The sequence below is a fragment of the Ranitomeya imitator genome, chromosome 9 (genome assembly GCF_032444005.1).
Source record: "Ranitomeya imitator isolate aRanImi1 chromosome 9, aRanImi1.pri, whole genome shotgun sequence".
Lineage (NCBI taxonomy): Eukaryota > Metazoa > Chordata > Amphibia > Anura > Dendrobatidae > Ranitomeya > Ranitomeya imitator.
In genome coordinates, this window is record NC_091290.1 from 43,043,239 (window position 1) to 43,063,492 (window position 20,254).

General features: G+C 43.7%; 1 protein-coding gene across 3 annotated transcripts in view; it reads left to right on the forward strand.

Moving 5' to 3' along the window:
• Window positions 1–20,254, forward strand: part of LOC138649767 (synaptotagmin-1-like) — a 102,994-nt gene that overhangs the window by 62,771 nt on the left and 19,969 nt on the right. For all 3 annotated transcript variants that reach the window (XM_069740430.1, XM_069740431.1, XM_069740432.1), the window contains exons 3-8: window positions 3,551–3,603; window positions 4,560–4,637; window positions 6,438–6,605; window positions 10,292–10,407; window positions 12,067–12,456; window positions 17,834–17,953. In XM_069740430.1, the coding sequence (XP_069596531.1) occupies window positions 4,622–4,637; window positions 6,438–6,605; window positions 10,292–10,407; window positions 12,067–12,456; window positions 17,834–17,953 (810 nt within the window). In that variant the 5' untranslated portion in view covers window positions 3,551–3,603; window positions 4,560–4,621. The remainder of the gene's footprint in view (window positions 1–3,550; window positions 3,604–4,559; window positions 4,638–6,437; window positions 6,606–10,291; window positions 10,408–12,066; window positions 12,457–17,833; window positions 17,954–20,254) is intronic.

A 20,254-nucleotide genomic window follows, 5' to 3' on the forward strand; every position in this document is an offset into this window, starting at 1 on the left:
TCAGGTGTAGGGTGATCATGGCATCATCGCTTATGGTCCAATGTAGACCATTAGAACTGCAGTGCTGGGGTGAGAAGCTTGTTCCCAGGGTGACTATATCTTTGATCTGCATGGCATGTCAGAAAAACCTATAAATCAAGGTCACATTGACCTTGTTGAATCATTGGTTAACTTGCAAATCCACCCAAATGTTATACAAAACAGTTTTACGCACTTTAATGTAATCAGTTCTGTTCCATATAGGCGCTATCCCATGCAACAATACTCTTTCTAAAAACACTGAAAACAGTTCTTCAAAGAGGGACAATGGTCCATTACACAGCATCAGATAGACAGGAAAATGTTGGTTATGCTTCTCGCTGGGGAAGTGGATTCTTCTAAGCTACAATAAGTTTGATGTTGGGTGGGCTGCAGTATGTCTCCCTGTTCATCAACCTTAACTCCATCAAGGAGGAGTAGACTTTCCTACACAGATTCCAGTACACTTTCCTACACAGATTCCAGTAGATTTTCCCACAAGGCTTCCCGTGGACTTTCCCATACGTAGTCCTGTAGACTTTCCCACACAGTTTCCTGTGGACGTTCCCAGTGCGTTTCACTGTTCCTCACCCTTAACTCCTTCAAGTAGGTGTAGACTTTCCTACATAGATCCCCCTATACTTTCCCATTTGTACTCCTGTAGACTTTCCCACAGAGTTTCCTGTAGGCTTCTAAGTGTGTCTCACTGTTCCTAACGCTTAACTCCATCAAGGAGGTGTAGACTTTCCTACACAGATTCCAGAAACTTTACCATGTGGTTTCCCATGGACTTTTCCATACGTACTCCCATAGACTTTCCCACACAGTTTCCTGTGGACTTTTCAAGTCTATATAATTGTTCATCACTCTTAACTCCTTCAAATAGGTGTAGACGTTCCTACATGGATTCCCATGGACTTTCCCATACAGAATCCAGTTGACTTTCCCACACTTACTCTTGTGGACTTGACCTTATGGATTCCTGTAGAATTTCCCACACGGATTCCCATGGATGTTCATATACAGATTCCCATGGATTTTCCACACTTAAATTCCCGTGAAATTTCCCACACGGATTCACAATTGGCAACAAATGCATTGTAGTGAAAAACATTTTGCAAAGTCAGGGATGTAGCTAATAGGTACAGTAGTGAGCAGGATGAGAAAAGCTGGAGGATGAGACTGCTTCATAACTATAAGGCTTCATTTACATGTGCTGTTTGAATTTATAGACTAGTCACATCTGAAAATTGTGTAGCAGACTGGCTCTGTGTGTACATTCGAATTGTAGATAGGTGCAGAAGCTGCCTGCATTTACATGTAATGGCATGGTCTATAAATTGTGCCTTTTTTTATTTCCCTGCCCCTGAGGTATGTGTAGAAAATCACCAATGTGGTCTAGGAGGCTAGCATAGATTATATGTGCTGTCCGTCTGCTAAACCGACTTAATATCAGTTTGCCCGAACATACCCTGAGACAGTTCTCGAGTAGAACCACAGGAACGGGCAAATCCAAAAGATGAGCTATGAGAGTAATCCCTGAACAAGGTCTTGCTCAGGTTAAGAACACAATCAACCACGTAACAGGAAAGATAGCACACAAGGATGTTCCTTCATCTTCATATGAGGGATCCATGGTGTTTGGTTAGTTGGCAACTAGAGCCGCCATCAACCTTAGGGGACTCATTATCACAGTGAGGGAAGTAACCAATACCCATATTGAATAACATGGGCTCTGTATTCTGCAACTGCTCCATATGTACAGAACCTGGAGGCAGCACACACATGTGAAGGAGCCTAAGTGTAAATTATAAATAATACACTTTTATTTGTTCATTATATTTCACGGATCTATACCAAAGTCTAACAACTTTGATATAAAATACATTAGTACAAGACCAGGAGACTGACTTGTTAACAGAGAGAGAATTAGTCCTCTTAGTTCAGTCGTGTTGGCTTTTTCGTAACCGTTGGGTTGGCTTTTTTATAACATCTTTTTAAAGGATTTATGCTCTTACAGATCAGTATATGTACGTTATTTTTTTAAATGACCCATAAAAAAGATTGTGTTTCCATTGATGGATTGAGACTGGAACTTTGGTCACAAAACACAGGTCATGTGGCCAAAGATTGCTGTATGTTGCTGCTACATCTTAGCATCTTGTAAGTGGATGGAGTTACATGGCGACCCACAGGGTACTAGTCACAAAAAGTACTACTGGTTCCACTTTTTGTGACTTGCATGTGCAGCACCCCACGTAACCGGGTGCTGCAGTGATGTTGCCTTCCCTTCGGGGAGTGTAATATCATGCTTGGAGGCAATGGAGTTCTTTTCACCAGGTAAGGCACTCACACACAACACATTCCAAATCCAGGCCAGGAGGAGGAGCTCGGTACCCGGACTCAGGGGAGCTTCCCTAAGCTATATGTATCCTGACCTGGAGGAGGAGTTAGTTAGTTGGTCCAAGGAGACCAAGCAGGACAGTCTGGGAGAGACAAAGAAGGAGAAGGAAGTCTGAGAGAGCAGACAGAGAGACCTGGCAGTCACATGGGAGCTGCAGCCTCTGGAAGGAGTTGTATAAATGATTGAGCTTCTGAGGAAAGGAGCAGAGGAGAGGAACAGGGCTCAGAGGGGAACTGTGTCCAGGCAACCTCAGAGCCGAAGCGCAGTACCGGGTACCGGGAGCCTGAGGCCTTAGTGGAACTGTAGGACACTTGGCAGAACCGGAGGGCTGAGAACTTTATGGGATTGGCTCACACCATGCCTGAGACGCAGCAGCACCAGAGGAGCCTGGGGCATGATAGTGTCCCTATTATAAGGCTCAAGCTGCCCGTCATGCAGATACCTTTCTCAGGACAGGAGGAAAGAGGATTATGCTTGTAAGCTTCACTCCACGTAGTGGCAGCAAGGACCTCATTTACAGCAAGTGCTAGTTGAAAAGGCTCACGGACCTCAACTGGAAAAGGGATTCTGTCATTGCCTCCAGGGCGGCCGGACCACAGGACACCTGTATCTGGTACCCTGAACTGTGGACTGCTACTGCAAGTAAACCAGGTAAAGACTTTACAACTTGTGTCCTTTGTTCATTACCTGGCATACACCATCATCGCCATACACCCAAGGACCCTGGGGACCCACTTCACATGTGGGAAGCATTAACATCATTGCTGCAACAACATCCCCCAGAGTACCCCTTTAAAGCAGCGTTGGTCCCACTATTGACTGAGCACCACAGGTGGCGTCACGACAAACTTTATCTACAGTTCCCCTTTAAAGACCTTTTCCCCTTTTTAATTGGACCGTGACATCCCCTTTAAGTTGACCGGACCCGGTACCGAGTACCCTGCTGCCCTGGTACGGGCGCTCCACTTGTCAAATGTGATCCATTTCACTTGCATTATGCTGTCATGTAGCAGGGCATACACCAATCTTTGGCCATGCTTCCTATGTCACAGCAAAAGTCGCCACTTAGCCCCAAACAATGCAATTTTTAGCATGTGTGTTTTATATTCTGTTTTATTTTATTCACAGCTGTAGGGATGTTAAGGGATATTTGCTTGGATCTTCTCACTCCTCAAAATAAGGTATGAATTCAATTTATTAGATACTTATATTAATTGTCAAATAGGAAATGCCTTTATTTCCAAGAATGTAGTTACTCTAGTTATACAAAATATGTTTTTCAAAGAGGTTATCATTAAAGGGAATTTGTCTGCAGATTTTACACCCAAACTATTTTGTATGCTCTTGTAGCTCTTTCCAAGACAAGTCCAGAAATACCTTTACCTGGTCAGTCCGTTCCTCTATTATTGAGAAATCAGTGTTTGAACTGATATGCAAATAACACTGAAGAACTGTTTGTAGATTTGAAATCTGTGTCACTCCGGCTCTATTCTCTGCCCAGCGCTGCCACCTCCTGCTGTTTGACTTGTAGCCTCTATGCTGTGTGTCTTCAAGCAAAGGAGGAGTGCTGGGCCGGGAATAGAGCTGGAGTGACAAGGCTTCAGATCTACCATAGTCCTTCAGACTGATTTGCATATCAGTTCAAATTCTCATTTCTCAGTAACTGAGTAATGGATTGGTCATGTAAAGGTATTGCGGGTCTTCAAAAAGCCTTCATGAAAAAATACATCCACCTGACAGATTCCTTTTAAATGTAACCTGAAACAATGTTGAAATGTATCTACTGTGATTTTGTATATTGCTTTTACTTGTGAATACTCTGTCTCGGTCAACAGTTACTTATCTGATAACTTAGGTTGACATTTGTGTATTATGGTCAGAGTATGGATGTGTCAATGAGGCTGTAGAGTTTGGCATAGGGGATCCGTTGACCTGTTCTAGACATAATGGTTCGTAGTCAGACCATGATACTCAGACTTCTGAATTCAACCTTATCTGGCCTCTACTGTATATAATAGTTGTGGATGATTGCAAAATTAAACAAATGTAAACTGAACATGGCATACAGATATTTCATGATAATTTTTAGTGACAGTAGACACATACATGTTTAAAAAAATAATATTTTCATTTTCAGGCATAAACTGGCATGGTGACAAATTACTGACTCGAACATAAAGTTTTAACCCTGAATCCAGAATGTGCAGTGCATTTGGTAATCTACACTAAATTTTATAAAGTTGATGAGTTTTTCATTCTGATATAGAATCTGTATTCAGTTAATAAAACAACAGTACTTTCCTAGAGATAATGCTCTGTATAGCATGACTAGAGCAGTTAATGTTGTATTCTCAAGTTATTACATTGCTTTAGTTAATCAGGTTGAAAATAAGCAAGTTTGCATGTGGCTTGCTTTTTCTAACTGCTGTCATTCTCCTGCAATGAAAGCTTTTATCTTTCAAAGTGCACAGTTGGTTTACCTAGAGCTTGGCTACCAGAGCCTGCAAGGATTCTTGCCGCGTATGCTCAGTAGTTACTGTATATTCCAGAGAGGGGTTAACTCCTAATATCCCTGTCACCTCTCTTCAACCAATTGATTTCTATATAGTTAGCAGCTCAACTCCCTCCCTTTCTCTCTCAGCTCCTGACAAGCTGCTGTTATAAATCTTGCAAAATCACCTGACCTCTTTATCGGCAGCTTTCAGAGCAGTTCTCCTAATCATGACTCTCATTGTCCAGAGCCCTATGCTTGCTCAAATGCCCTGTTATCTCTATATGTAAACATGGTGACACCAGTGTACACCCCATATTAAAACTACTGATAGATGGATATGTTACAGCTGAACTTGTGCTGAGCTTTATAGTTCTAATACTACAGGTCTGCTGCTCACCTGAACTGTCACTGAAGGAGGAGAGTCACCCTGCCAGAAACCAGAAAGTGAAAAAGACTGGAATGTGGTTAGCTGCTCAAGAAGCAACTTGAGAATAACCATTTAATGAGAATTTATGTTATTGATTCTTCACAATGACTTATATGATACCCCAAGGATTTCTCCAGAATAGACATATTGATGACCTATCAAATTTTAGACACTCAGCATCCACACTGATCAGCTGCTATTGACTTTGTCGGCAGCCGGATGTAAACATTGACTGAAGCTAAAACAGCATAGCTATTTACAATGTATAGTGGTTGTTCCCATGTTCTGCAATTCAACAACTTATGTTAAATGTCTTGTAATGAAGTTGGCAAATTGAGTATTGCCATCTGCACCATGGGCACCAACATTCTTAGAAACCTCACTTTAAATACCCTGAAAATTGGGAATGGGCAAAACCAATGTGTTCATTGCTACCCTTGCCCATAATGTGCACAGCACATGCTGAAAATTGAACGCTACATAGGAAATTTCAGCCATATAGATAGTAATATGGAAAATGAAAAAATATTACAATACAAAAAGCAAAGAGTGAACCAGTTCTCTCCGGGTGTGGATAGGCTTAATCCAAGCCACGGGCCATGCTACTGTGTAGCATTCCAATTAAAATCCAAAATGCATCTTTAGTCCAGCCACATGGACAGAGCATAACATTTTCGTTATTGAATATTTAGTAAAAACATGTTATAACAGAGTAACATCATAAAATGAGATACGGAGCATATGCGTTTCGAGTGGTTAACCCGCTCTTGATCATGGCATACAATGTTCAACTTTTTTTGCCATAATTAAGAATGGGTTAACTGATCGAAATAGACTATAATGGTGTTGAATCCCGAATTGGACATAACCCCAACAGGGCCACTGAATGAGTGCCTAAACGCAATGTGAAAACGCCCTTAGTGAGCTCAATTCAATGACAGATTTTCAGTCCACCTATCTTCTGCGCACATTGGCCTCCTCTGTGAAAGGACCACTGCTGTAGAAGACCATTTCTTAAAGGTGTTCGTCTCAAAGAGGTTCCTCTGTATTGTATATATTTTATTTAATACATTACTTTTTGTTTTGTTTTGTAGAGAATATGACCTTCCGATATATGTCACTCCAGATTCAACTGCCAATTTCAGATACTTTGAAATACTGTCTTCTGGCGCTGGCTATTGCTTTGTTTCTGGCTGCTCTCATAATTTTAGCATGCAAAATGCGCCAGTATTACTCATATAAAGCGGGATCAATTGGAAAAGGTGAGTGGGATATTCATATCAGAAAAAGCTGCAAACGCTGATAAAATCACAAGAAAAAAAGATCTGAATAATGAATTTATACATATGGCAAAATTATGGGTAGCTCTTACAGAATAAGTGGTTGAGGACACTGTCAAAGCTGGTTTCTGGTAGCCACAAAAACTGTAGCAAAATAGCATGAGGACAGTGCTCAGGACAATCCTATAGTAATATAGTCATGTTAGTGTATCTAGCTTCAATGACACATATATTCAGCTTGAAAATACCTTTATAATTATTTCCATAATGCTTGGATGGAATAAAGTTCTAAAACACTGAGATTTTTATTTCTGGAGGGTATACTTTAATAAATTTATACTAGAGATGAGTGGATTGATACATGGAGGACCGAGTCGAGTTTGAATCAAATTTTCTGAAATTTGTAGTTTCATTTTGAGTTTTGATTCATGGTTCAAAGAAAAAAAAACAAACAAAATCACGCATTTTCTACACACTGCTGAAGCATCAGAGAGCTGGCTAATGTCTTTTTTTGTGTGGCCTTTCCATAATGCCCTACAACTATGACCTCTAGTGGAATATCATAGCTTGCAATGTGGTGGTCAGTACCTGGGCCATCACAGATCAGCGGTTCCCAATGGAACACAGTTTGTATTGTAGAGCAGTTTTACATCTATGGAGTCACTGGCTAAGTATCTCTCCTGTAGAATGTAAGGGTCCTCTCTCCTGTAGAGTGTAAGCTCTTATGACCAGCAAGGTCCTCTCTCTTCTGTAGAGTGTAAGCTATTATGGTCAGCAGTTTCCTTTCTATCTTCCATAGCGTGTAAGCTCTTATGGTCAGCGGGGTCTTCTCTATCCTGTAGAGTGTAAGCTCTTATGGTCAGCGGGGTCTTCTCTATCCTGTAGAGTGTAAACTCTTATGGTCAATGGGGTCTTCTCTCTCCTGTAGAGTGTAAGCTCTTATGGTCAGCGGGGTCTTCTCTATCCTGTAGAGTGTAAGCTCTTATGGTCAATGGGGTCTTCTCTCTCCTGTAGAGTGTAAGCTCTTATGGTCAGCAGGGTCCTCTCTCTCTCCTGTAGAGTGTAAGCTCTTATGGTCAGCAGGGTCCTCTCTCTCTCTCCTGTAGAGTGTAAGCTCTTATGGCCAGTGGGGTCCTCTCTCTCTCCTGTAGAGTGTAAGCTCTTATGGTCAGCAGGGTCCTCTCTCTCTTCTGTAGAGTGTAAGTTCTTATGGTCAGCAGGGTCCTCTCTCTCTTCTGGAGAGTGTAAGCTCTTATGGTCTGCCATGTCCTTTCTATCTTCTGTAGAGTGTAAGCTCTTATGGTCAGTGAGGTTCTCTCTTTCGACTGAAGAGTATAAGATCTTATGGTCAGTGGGGTCCTCTTTCTCATTTCTGTATAGTGTAAGCTCTTATGGTCAGCGAAGTCCTCTCTCCTGTAGAGTGTAAGCTCTTATGGTCATCGGGGTCCTCTCTCTCTCATGTCTGTAGAGTGTAAGCTCTTATGGTCAGTGAGGTTCTCTCTCTTCTATAGAGCATAAGCTCTTATGATCAGCGAAGTCCTCTGTCTCTTCTGTAGTGTGTAAGCTCTTATGATCAGCGGGGTCCTCTCTCTCCTGTAGAGTGTAAGCTCTTATGATCAGCGGGGTCCTCTCTCTCCTGTAGACTGTAAGCTCTTATGGTCAGTGGGGTCCTCTCTCTCTCGTGTAAAGTGTAAGCTCTTATGGTCAGCGGGGTCCTCTCTCTCCTGTGGAGTGTAAGCTCTTATGGTCAGCGGGGTCCTCTCTCTCCTGTAGAGTGTCAGCACTTATGGTCAGTGGGGTCCTTTCTCTCTCCGGCAGAGTGTAAACTCTTATGATTAGCGAAGTCCTCTCTCTCTGCTGTAGAGTGTAAGCTATTATGGTCAGTGGGATCCTCTCTCATGTAAAATGTAACTTCTTATAGCTAGCAGGATTCTCTCTCTCTCTTCTGTAGAGTGTAAGCTCCTCTTGTCAACGGGGTCTTCTATTTTTATTCATCTCCCCCACATGTACCGGTATTTTCAGAGCAATTGAAAGCTTTCCAGTACTCAAATTCATGCAAATTTATTTGCTGCAAATCAAACTTTAATATCTTGATAGTAACTCATTTGTATTAAAATAATAGCCCATTTGCATCTATCAAAGCCACCAATCTTATCTGCTATGTTTGCATGTGTCTGAAAAAGAAGTTCATGGACTTTGAAAAATACAGCATTTGTCATAATCCAGGCCGAGGTTTGTGTTTTGTTTTTCTCTCCCTGGTCTGGTCGTGCGGGGGTTAACCTTCTCTGCCTCATTTTGGGTTCTGTGGGACTATTTCAGTCTGCTGTGGCCTGCAGACCAATGTCAGTGATAGTTCATGCTCCCAGGCTAGAGCAGCTGACCCCCTGATACCGTGTTTTGTCCTCTGCCCGTTTACTCTGCTCCCGTGACTTCCCTTTCCCGACACCCCGCTTGTCTTAAGGTACCGTCACACTAGACGATATCGCTAGCGATCCGTGACGTTGCAGCGTCCTGGCTAGCGATATCGTCCAGTGTGACAGGCAGCAGCGATCAGGCCCCTGCTGTGATATCGCTGGTCGGGGAAGAAAGTCCAGAACTTTGTTTCGTCGCTGGATCTCCCGCTGACATCGCTGAATCGGCGTGTGTGACACCGATTCAGTGATGTCTTCGCTGGTAACCAGGGTAAACATTGGGTTACTAAGCGCAGGGCCGCACTTAGTAACCCGATGTTTACCCTGGTTACCTTCGTTAAAGTAAAAAAAACAACCACTACATACTTACCTACTGCTGTCTGTCCCCGGCGCTCTGCTTCTCTGCTCTGGCTGTGAGCACAGCGGCCGGAAAGCAGAGCGGTGACGTCACCGCTCTGCTTTCCGGCTGCCCGGCGCTCACAGCCAGAGCAGAGAAGCACAGCGCCGGGGACAGACAGCGGTAGGTAAGTATGTAGTGGTTGTTTTTTTACTTTAACGATGGTAACCAGGGTAAGCATCAGGTTACTAAGCGCGGCCCTGCGCTTAGTAACCCGATGTTTACCCTGGTTACCGGCATCGTTGGTCGCTGGAGAGCTGTCTGTGTGACAGCTCTCCAGCGACCAAACAGCGACGCTGCAGCGATCCGGATCGTTGTCGGTATCGCTGCAGCGTCGCTTAGTGTGACGGTACCTTTAGTGTTCGCTCCCTGTGCTTGGACCTCTTAGTATGTGACCCGGCTTGTCTTCTGACCTGTTTGACTGTCTCACATCTCGGTTATCTCTGCTCCCGTCTGGCACTGACTTTGGCTTGTATTTGACCACGTGTATTGCTGTGACCTCTGGTACTTCTTGTCCTGACTGTTTCTGGCTCGGCTCGTCTGACCACTCTCTCGCCACTTGGTGGCGCCTGTGCTGCTGCTCAGTGGTGCTACGCTGTGTGTGCAACCTCTCTTCCCTCACCAGCACCCCCTGATGGGGCTTGCGCTATACTGCACTGCAGCAGCATTACAGCATTTGAGTTAAAAGCCACAGCATTGATTTACTCCAGAAAGCTAGTGTCATGTTGGGACACTAGGCAAGGCATTTTGTCTATTAAAATGTAAAAAAGGGTAAAATATTGCTAATAATATACAAAAGTTAAGTTAGCCCAAGCCATTGCATTGCTGCTTATTAATTCCATAACTGTTTTCTGTTGCAGGCGACAAGAAGTTCATAACTGCTTCTAATGTTGAAAAGAAAACTGAAGGAAACATTCTTGTAAAAAGTTTATCTCCAAGCTTTTTAAAGGTTGCAAGAAAGGAACAAGACTCAAAGGTAAGTTTATCTATAACTTTAGTTGAATACAGACCACTGGACAATGATTTAAAGGTCCTCAATTACCAAAATGAGGTGCAACTTCTGGCCTCCTGCTTTTCTCTGGTCTTCTACAACATGGAAAAATTTTGCTAGCATGAAAATTGAAAAGGCTAACTAACCCTTCTGAGCAATTCCTGTTATGTTGGATGGCACAACAACCTTTGCCATTTTGGGGCAAATGATTTTCATAGAGCGGGATTCCCATGTTGGAACACCTTTCTGAGCCAGAGTGGACAGCCACTGATAAAGGCTGTTTTCATACATCCATGTGTCTCGGTCCATGATTCATGAATCAGCATTAGAGTCTGTCAACCCGAACGCAACAGCCTCATTGGCATATATGAGGCGGTCAAGTTCTCGGACACCAATGCATGGATGTGTGACGGCAATGTGTAACTTACTCTCTCTAGGAGAATCACTCCATACCCGTTTTATATGGACTGCTGTTCATCTGAGTACCAGGGCTTTTTTAGAAGTCAAGCCTGCTGGTTTAATTTTCAGATGGTGTTATCATGGTGAGACACCTCTTTACATTCTGGCTGGTTATTGCTTTGGTAAAGTTGGCAAAAGCTTTTCAAGCTTAGCTGAGGATCTACTCAAAATTTGCCAGTCCATCAGGATTTCCACTATAACAAAAGCCTAATTGCGGAGTTTTGCATCACGCACGCATCTGTGTCATGATCCAAGCACGAACTGTGATGGACGGCCTGGCTGAGGATCTTCTAACTATATGTCTATGAACCTGTTGAGTTGGGGTCTGGAGACCTGTGGTGGATCCGTGAATCATAGACAAGTTAACTTGGCTCAAGTGCTTCCAGCTTTGGTCCAAACATGGATTAAGTGTATTTATCCTTCTGACCTTTTAAAACATAACTTCCAAGGAAACAAGGATGGATAATTGTAGCTCAACTCTAGTCTTGACAGTTCTTCACCTACTTCGAAATGCCATTGCTTTAACCAGACATATTAAACCATGCAATAACTGTTTCAAAGTCCTCTTTCTACACTTTTCATAGCTAAAATCAACCTCTAGATATCTAACAATATACACAATAAGCCCCAAACACATTGACACCTATCATCAATAGTTCAGAACGTTCTCCTATGGATCTCTTCATGGAGTAGCCAAACCCTTTATGTAGGGATAAGACAATTGATTTGCAGGACTCGGGTCCAGTGGACACGTCAGTCGTCTGCGGCTCCTGGATTGGAGCCTTTTGAACCGCCTCCTAGATGCCATTCTCTCCGACTCCTTTTCTGATTTCTAGTCCTGGTGGGACATTATTGTTTTGGCAATTGCCAGGACTAAAATCACAACAGTAGCTAATAATGTCAACAGGTAAGAGGAAGTTTTCAATGCTCCTGTTTGGAAGCCTGCCTAGACCACTGAAACAAGGTTCTATGAATTAATTTAGCCCTCTCTGGTTTTTTTAGGAAATGTAAAATTTAAAAAAGACTGAAAAATATTTAAGTTTGTCAGAACCATATCTCAAAAATTAATATTGATAGTGATATACATAGTGACAGATGCTTCTAGTATTAAAAAATAAAAATGCTTCTATTTTATAATTTAGTCTGATTAAATCATGAAATGGCTGTTCTCTGTTAATTTTCTAGATTCAGCTCATGCAGAAGGAAATGGAGAAACTGGAAGTACACTTAACCCCTTCACCTCCTAGCACAGAAAGCCTAGATGATGTGGGCAGTGACTCTGACCGTCCTCAGGGGCCCAGAGGAAAGCTTAAATTTAACCTTCAGTATAACAAAAAGACGACAACCTTAGCACTCACTGTGATTGAAGCCACGGATCTTCCAGAATACAGCAGAGACCCATTCGTAAGGATTCGAGTCTTCTCCAAATCTGAAGAACCACAATCTGAAGTCCAATCTGTCATCCATGAACGTGAAACCAAAGTGGTGAAAAACAACAGAAATCCAGTGTTTGATGAAGATTTCTCATTTTTGCTAAAGGATTACCTATTATCAAACCTAAGTCTGAAGCTTGAGGTAGACAATCTAAAATGTTGATTCTTGATCTGTTTGTTTTATTGACTGTCAGAATTAAAGGGTATGTCTCACAAGGGCGTAGGATTGTCACAGATTGAAGTCTCATGTTTGAGGCCCCTTCCAATAGTCAAAGTAGAGTGGCTCTCTTTGGCATATCTGATCCCTCTATTTTACATGGTGTGCCATAGACTTGCCTGCCTACACGTAATTCAGCATTTCTCCTTTTGTGGCTGCAGCTAGAAGTAGAGATGAGCGGTGTTCGAGTCGAACTGTTCGCCAATTTCAAATTCGAGCTGTTTTGGGCGGTGTTCGAGTTGTTCGACGAACTCGAACAATTTGCTTAAAATTTGGCTGTTCGAGTTTCTGTTCGATAACTGTTCGTTCACCAAAAGCCTAACTTGATTTGCACATTAAAACTGTTTATCATTGTTAATAGACTGTTTCAGTGTATAGTGGGCGGGGGATAGATCTGTGCTGAAATAATGCCAATCTCCATTTTATTTTCTTTCCCGCATTTACAGTGGGGCGGTGCAGTCTCTCAGCCTATCAGCAGTGCACACACAAACAGCAATGTGCATGTGATGCACACAAGCAAGGGCATGTGTCATTGGCTGTGTATGTCACATGTCCTTGCCCTATAAGAACCAGCCATTTGCCCCGTCGCCACCATTTCCTCATTGCTGTAGCTTAGTGTTAGATGGCACCGCTGCTGCTGTGGGCGCTATACAGTCTATGAGTGCTTTTTGGAGCGAATTTTCAGAAAGATAGGTTTAAGGAGTCAGGTGGAGTCGGGACTAGTTGTAATATCAGCCCTTTTCAGAGTAGATTACAGCAGTTCATAGCACTGTTTGCCAGGCAGGTCTGTGCCAGGGCTGTGCAAGTGTTTGTCACAGCATTTGGTGTAATCTAGCTCAGCCAATCCTTTTGGGCTAGTAGCATTGTCTGATAGTCATCTGAGTAGCCTGCCTGTGAAGCTAGCTACACCGCCTGTGTATCTCAATTTTTACTGCATCTAACCCAGTTAATAGCTTTGGTCCTAGGAGCAATGTCTGCACATCAGCAGAGTAGCCCGCCTGTGAAACTAACTATACCGCCTGTGTATCTAAATTTTTACTGCATCTAATCCAGTTAATATTTTTGGGCCTAAGAGCAGTGTCTGCACGTCAGCAGAGTAGCCCGCCTGTGAAACTAACTACACCGCCTGTGTATCTCTATTTTTACTGCATCTACTCCATTTAATATTTTTGGGCCTAGGAGCAGTGTCTGTACATCAGTAGAGTAGCCTGTCTGTGAAACTAACTACACCGCCTGTGTATTTATATTTTTACTGCATCTAATCCAGTTAATATTTTTGGGCCTAGGAGCAGTGTCTGCACGTCAGCAGAGTAGCCCGCCTGTGAAACTAACTACACCGCCTGTGTATCTCAATTTTTACTGCATCTAATCCAGTTAAAATTTTTGGGCCTAGGAGCAGTGTCTGCACGTCAGCAGAATAGCCCGCCTGTGAAACTAACCACACCGCCTGTGTATCTCAATTTTTACTGCATCTAACCCAGTTAATAATTTTGGGCCTAGGAGCAGTGTCTGCATGTCAGCAGAGTAGCCCGCCTGTGAAACTAACTATACCGCCTGTGTATCTCAATTTTTACTGCATCTAATCCATCTAGCTCAGGAAATCCTTTTGGGCTTAGTAGAATTTGGTGCTACTCAGCAAAGTACCCCACCCATGAAGCAAGCTACACCGCCTGTTTACCTAAGTACTATTTTTTAACGGCATCTAGCCCAGGAAATCCTTTTGGGCCTAGTAGAATTTAGTGCTACTCAGCAGCGTACCCCACCCATGAAGCAAGCTACACCGCCTGTTTACCTAAGTACTATTTTTTAACGGCATCTAGCCCAGGAAATCCTTTTGGGCCTAGTAGAATTTAGTGCTACTCAGCAGCGTACCCCACCCATGAAGCAAGTTACACCGCCTGTTTACCTAAGTACTATTTTGTATGTCATCTAGCCCAGGAAATCCTTTTGGGCCTAGTAGAATTTAGTTCTACTCAGCATCGTACCCCACCCATGAAGCAAGCTACACCGCCTGTTGATCTAATTACTAATTTTTAACTGCATCTAGCCCAGGAAATAGTTTTGTACCTAATAGCATTTTGTGCTACTCAGCAGCGTACCCCACCCATGAAGCAACCAACACCGCCTGTTGATCTAAATACTAATTTTTAACTGCATCTAGCCCAGGATATTGTTTTGTACCTAATAGCATTTTGTGCTACTCAGCAGCGTACTTCACCCATGAAGCAAGCTACACCGCCTGTTTACCTAAGTACTATTTTGTAATGGCATCTAGCCCAGGAAATCCTTTTGGGCCTAGTAGCAATTTCTTCTACTCAGCAGAGTACCCCACCCATGAAGCAAGCTACACCGCCTTCTTCCTTTCTCAATCTAGCCCCTCGTCTCTGGGGTGTCCACTCTCCCTCCAGCTCCATCCTTCTCACAGGTGGACTACCGCGTGTTTTCACACTGTGGCGAATCTTTTGGGCCCAGGCATAAGAAGTCGTCGAGGTAATGGATAATATGTGCCGCCTTACAAACGTCCATGACGACACATTCGAGGAAGCAACTAAATGCCTCAAATAGTGAGCAGGATATGGAGCACCCCATGGGCAAACAGCGATCTATGTAGTATGCTCCTTCACAGAAGCAGTCCAATGGGAGGACACTATTCGGAGGCATAGGTAGTAACCGGAACGCCCCCTCAATGTCTGTTTTGGCCATTAGGGTGCCCCTTACCAACTTCTTGACCCGCCTGATTGCCTTGTCAAAGAAGGTACAGTACATAGTACTGTACTTGGTTCCGCGTCGATGTTGTCGTTTACTGACCTGCCCCTTGGATATGACAAATGGTGGATTAGTCTGAATGTATTGGGTTCATTTTTTGGCACAACTCCCAACGGGGGTACCACTACTTTCTAAGGAAAGTGTTCTGAATGGACCCGCCGCCATTCTACCTAAAGATATTTCTTTTTTTATTTGTTTTGTCAATACGTCTGGGTGTTGGTAGAGTGATTTTAGATTTTTACTCCAGCCTTTCCTGAATTTAGAAGGGCATGACGTGCCTATATCTGTGTCTCCTCCTCCTTTTACTCCTCCACCTCTTTTCTTTTCACATGACTATATGTAGTTGTGACTTTTCCATGTGTTTGTTGTGTCTTCTGAGCAGTTTGTCAGCTTTTGGACACCTTTTAAGGTGTTTTCTTTGTGTTTTCTATGTGTTTGTATGTGTTTGTGTTTGCCTGCCATTGGTTTCAATGGGGTTCAACGGTGTTCGTCAAACATTTTACGAACATTCGTCGAACACGTCCCTGTTCGACGAACTGAACCCGAACACTAGGGAGGTGGCTCAACCCTAGCGAGAAGTTCCTGGAGCTGGACCATAAATGATCCGCTAGAGAAGAGGTTGTCATAATAAACCAACTCCTGAAGTTCTTGTACTTTTTTATGTTAATTAGATTTAATTCGCTTTTATTTAAGAGGAATTTGTCACCAGGTTTTTTTTACTTGATCTGAGAGAAGCATAATGTAGGGGCAGAAACCCTGATTCCAGCAATATACTGTACCACTTACAGGGTGCTGCAGTTTTGATTGAAAGCTTTTTTCTGGTGAAGATCTACCAGTTCTCAGAATACTGAGCTCTGTATAACCCCGCCCACACCACTGATTGACAGCTTTCTGTCTAAACTGTGCATAGGCAGAAAGTTGCCAATAAGTGGTTGAGGTGTGGTTGGACTGCCTGGAAGAAGGTTAAGTAGTCCGCTAGTGATAATAATCTGCTGATTAAAAATTATTTTATCAAAACTACGGCAAGCAGCCCAGTAAGTGATACATAACTGGAATCAAGGTCTCTGCCAGTACAATATGCTGCTATCAGCTTAAGGTAGCTTCCCTTTAACTAAGTGAACGGTCATATTTTTTGAATGATTAATCATGAATTGGTATCATCCACCAGAAAGGAGAAAAATATGAGCTAATGCCAGGATGGGATTTTTAATGAGTTAGAATCATTTGAATTCCTTGTTTGTTTCTTCTTTCCGATGTGCGCTGCTTCCTGTCCTGGCTGCACCTTCTACTGTATGAGCGGTCACGTGGGGCCGCTCATTTATAGTGATGAATATGCGGCTCCACCCCTATGGGAGGTGGAGCTGCATATTCATGATTGTAATGGGCGGCACCACGTGACCGCTCATACAGTAGAAGGTGCGGCCAGGACAGGAAGCAGGAAGCAGGACAGGAAGCAGCGCCAGCCAGCGAGGGAGCCGGGTGAGTATTTTAATAACAGCGGGGGGGCGCACAGTGGGAGGGAGGGGGGTGGGGTCATGGATCTTTATTTTAAACACGATTTTTCATATCTTCTCTACAGCAAACGCTGCTGCAGGGAAGATATGAATCGCAGCTTCAGCACCAGTGGAGGGGACAGCGCTTACAGTAGCGCTGTCTCCTGCACGGCACACGGACTGCACACGGACAACGTCCGTGTGCAGTACGTGTTTTACACGGACCCATTGACTTTAATGGGTCCGTGTAATCCGTGCGCTCCCACGAACACTGACATGTCTCCGTGTTTGGCACACGGAGACACGGTCCGCAAAAAATCAATGACATCTGCACAGATGCATTGATTTCACTGTGTCTACGTGTGTCAGTGGCTCCGGTACGTGAGGAAACTGTCACCTCACGTACCGGAGCCACTGACATGTGAAACCGGCCTAAAGGGAATCTGTCATCACATTCGACCTAACTAAACTATTAATTGTCATGCTCCAGGATACTAACCTTCGAGCCTGTATTTTGTAGTTTTCTTCTCTGTCCGCCGAGCCACAGCAGACACACCTTTTTGCTGGGTATTTAGGTTCTGTTATTCTGGTTGCTGTCTGTTCAGCATAACACAGGTGTTTTCATTTGTCTGCCCTATCACCTTTCGGGTGCCGCTTTATATTCTGTCCCTCTGCTGTTGAGAGCTTCTTGTCACTGTTCAGCCATTCTGCTATAGCTTAAAGCCATTCAGTGAAATTCCAGCTAGGTTTTGTTTCCTTGCTGTGTCTGTTCATTACTCTGTTCCTTTTTTTGTTTATTTTTAAAAAGTAGGCAGCATATAATCTAACTGCAAATACGTTATACTTTATTTTGTATTTCATGGTTTACTTTACTCACTCCGGGTGCGAGAATTCTCGTAACTGTTTGTTTGCTGATTTTCAACAAGTCTACATGCACCTTTTAAAGCTCTACTCTTTCCTTTGTATAAGAAAGGAATATTTGAATTGAAAACTCACAGATGAGACATTAATTTACTTTATCTTTGAAATATTTCTCAAAACAGGTAAAAGATTTTGACAAATATTCCAGACACACTCTAATTGGTGAGACGAGGACTGCGCTGAAGGATCTAAAAGCTTCAGAAACTTTGGAATTCGTTGAAGATTTGCAGGAGAAAACAAAGGTACAACAATGACTTGTGTATACAGTATGTGGTTTGTGTGTATGTATGTATATATATATATATACAGTGGGGCAAAAAAGTATTTAGTCAGTCAGCAATAGTGCAAGTTCCACCACTTAAAAAGATGAGAGGCGTCTGTAATTGACATCATAGGTAGACCTCAACTATGGGAGACAAACTGAGAAAAAAAAATCCAGAAAATCACATTGTCTGTTTTTTATCATTTTTTTTGCATATTATGGTGGAAAATAAGTATTTGGTCAGAAACAAACAATCAAGATTTCTGGCTCTCACAGACCTGTAACTTCTTCTTTAAGAGTCTCCTCTTTCCTCCACTCATTACCTGTAGTAATGGCACCTGTTTAAACTTGTTATCAGTATAAAAAGACACCTGTGCATACCCTCAAACAGTCTGACTCCAAACTCCACTATGGTGAAGACCAAAGAGCTGTCAAAGGACACCAGAAACAAAATTGTAGCCCTGCACCAGGCTGGGAAGACTGAATCTGCAATAGCCAACCAGCTTGGAGTGAAGAAATCAACAGTGGGAGCAATAATTAGAAAATGGAAGACATACAAGACCACTGATAATCTCCCTCGATCTGGGGCTCCACGCAAAATCCCACCCCGTGGGGTCAGAATGATCACAAGAACGGTGAGCAAAAATCCCAGAACCACGCGGGGGGACCTAGTGAATGAACTGCAGAGATCTGGGACCAATGTAACAAGGCCTACCATAAGTAACACACTACGCCACCATGGACTCAGATCCTGCAGTGCCAGACGTGTCCCACTGCTTAAGCCAGTACATGTCCGGGCCCGTCTGAAGTTTGCTAGAGAGCATTTGGATGATCCAGAGGAGTTTTGGGAGAATGTCCTATGGTCTGATGAAACCAAACTGGAACTGTTTGGTAGAAACACAACTTGTCGTGTTTGGAGGAAAAAGAATACTGAGTTGCATCCATCAAACACCATACCTACTGTAAAGCATGGTGGTGGAAACATCATGCTTTGGGGCTGTTTCTCTGCAAAGGGGCCAGGACGACTGATCCGGGTACATGAAAGAATGAATGGGGCCATGTATCGTGAGATTTTGAGTGCAAACCTCCTTCCATCAGCAAGGGCATTGAAGATGAAACGTGGCTGGGTCTTTCAACATGACAATGATCCAAAGCACACCGCCAGGGCAACGAAGGAGTGGCTTCGTAAGAAGCATTTCAAGGTCCTGGAGTGGCCTAGCCAGTCTCCAGATCTCAACCCTATAGAAAACCTTTGGAGGGAGTTGAAAGTCTGTGTTGCCAAGCGAAAAGCCAAAAACATCACTGCTCTAGAGGAGATCTGCATGGAGGAATGGGCCAACATACCAACAACAGTGTGTGGCAACCTTGTGAAGACTTACAGAAAACGTTTGACCTCTGTCATTGCCAACAAAGGATATATTACAAAGTATTAAGATTAAATTTTGTTTCTGACCAAATACTTATTTTCCACCATAATATGCAAATAAAATGTTAAAAAAACAGACAATGTGATTTTCTGGATTTTTTTTTCTCAGTTTGTCTCCCATAGTTGAGGTCTACCTATGATGTAAATTACAGACGCCTCTCATCTTTTTAAGTGGTGGAACTTGCACTATTGCTGACTGACTAAATACTTTTTTGCCCCACTGTATATATATATATATCTATACATATAATTGTCTAAGGGTTTTTCCGTCTGTCTGTCTGTCTGTCTTTCTGTCTGTCTGTCTGTCTGTCCTGGAAATCCCGGCTCTCTGATTGGTCGAGGCCGCCAGGCATATACCCCAGCGCATAGGGCCCCAGGCAGCCCACAGGGCCCCAGGCAGCGCACGGGGCCCCAGGCAGCACACAGGGCCCCAGGCAGCACACAGGGGGGCAGAGACAGTGCACAAGGGAGGGGGAAGAGACAGCGTGCAAGGGGGGAAGAGACAGTGAACGGGGATCCAGGCAGCACACAGGGGGGCAGAGACAGTGCACAAGGGAGGGGGAAGTGACAGTGTGCAAGGGGGAAGAGACAGGGAACGGGGATCCAGGCAGCACACAGGGCCCCAGGCAGCGCACAGGGGGGCAGAGACAGTGCACAAGGGAGGGGGAAGAGACAGCGTGCAAGGGGGGAAGAGACAGTGAACGGGGATACAGGCAGCGCACAGGGGGGCAGAGACAGTGCACAAGGGAGGGGGAAGTGACAGTGTGCAAGGGGGGAAGAGACAGCGCGCAGGGCCCTGTGTGCTGTCTCTGCCTCCTGTGCGCTCTCTGGGATCCCATGTGCGCTGTTTGGGAC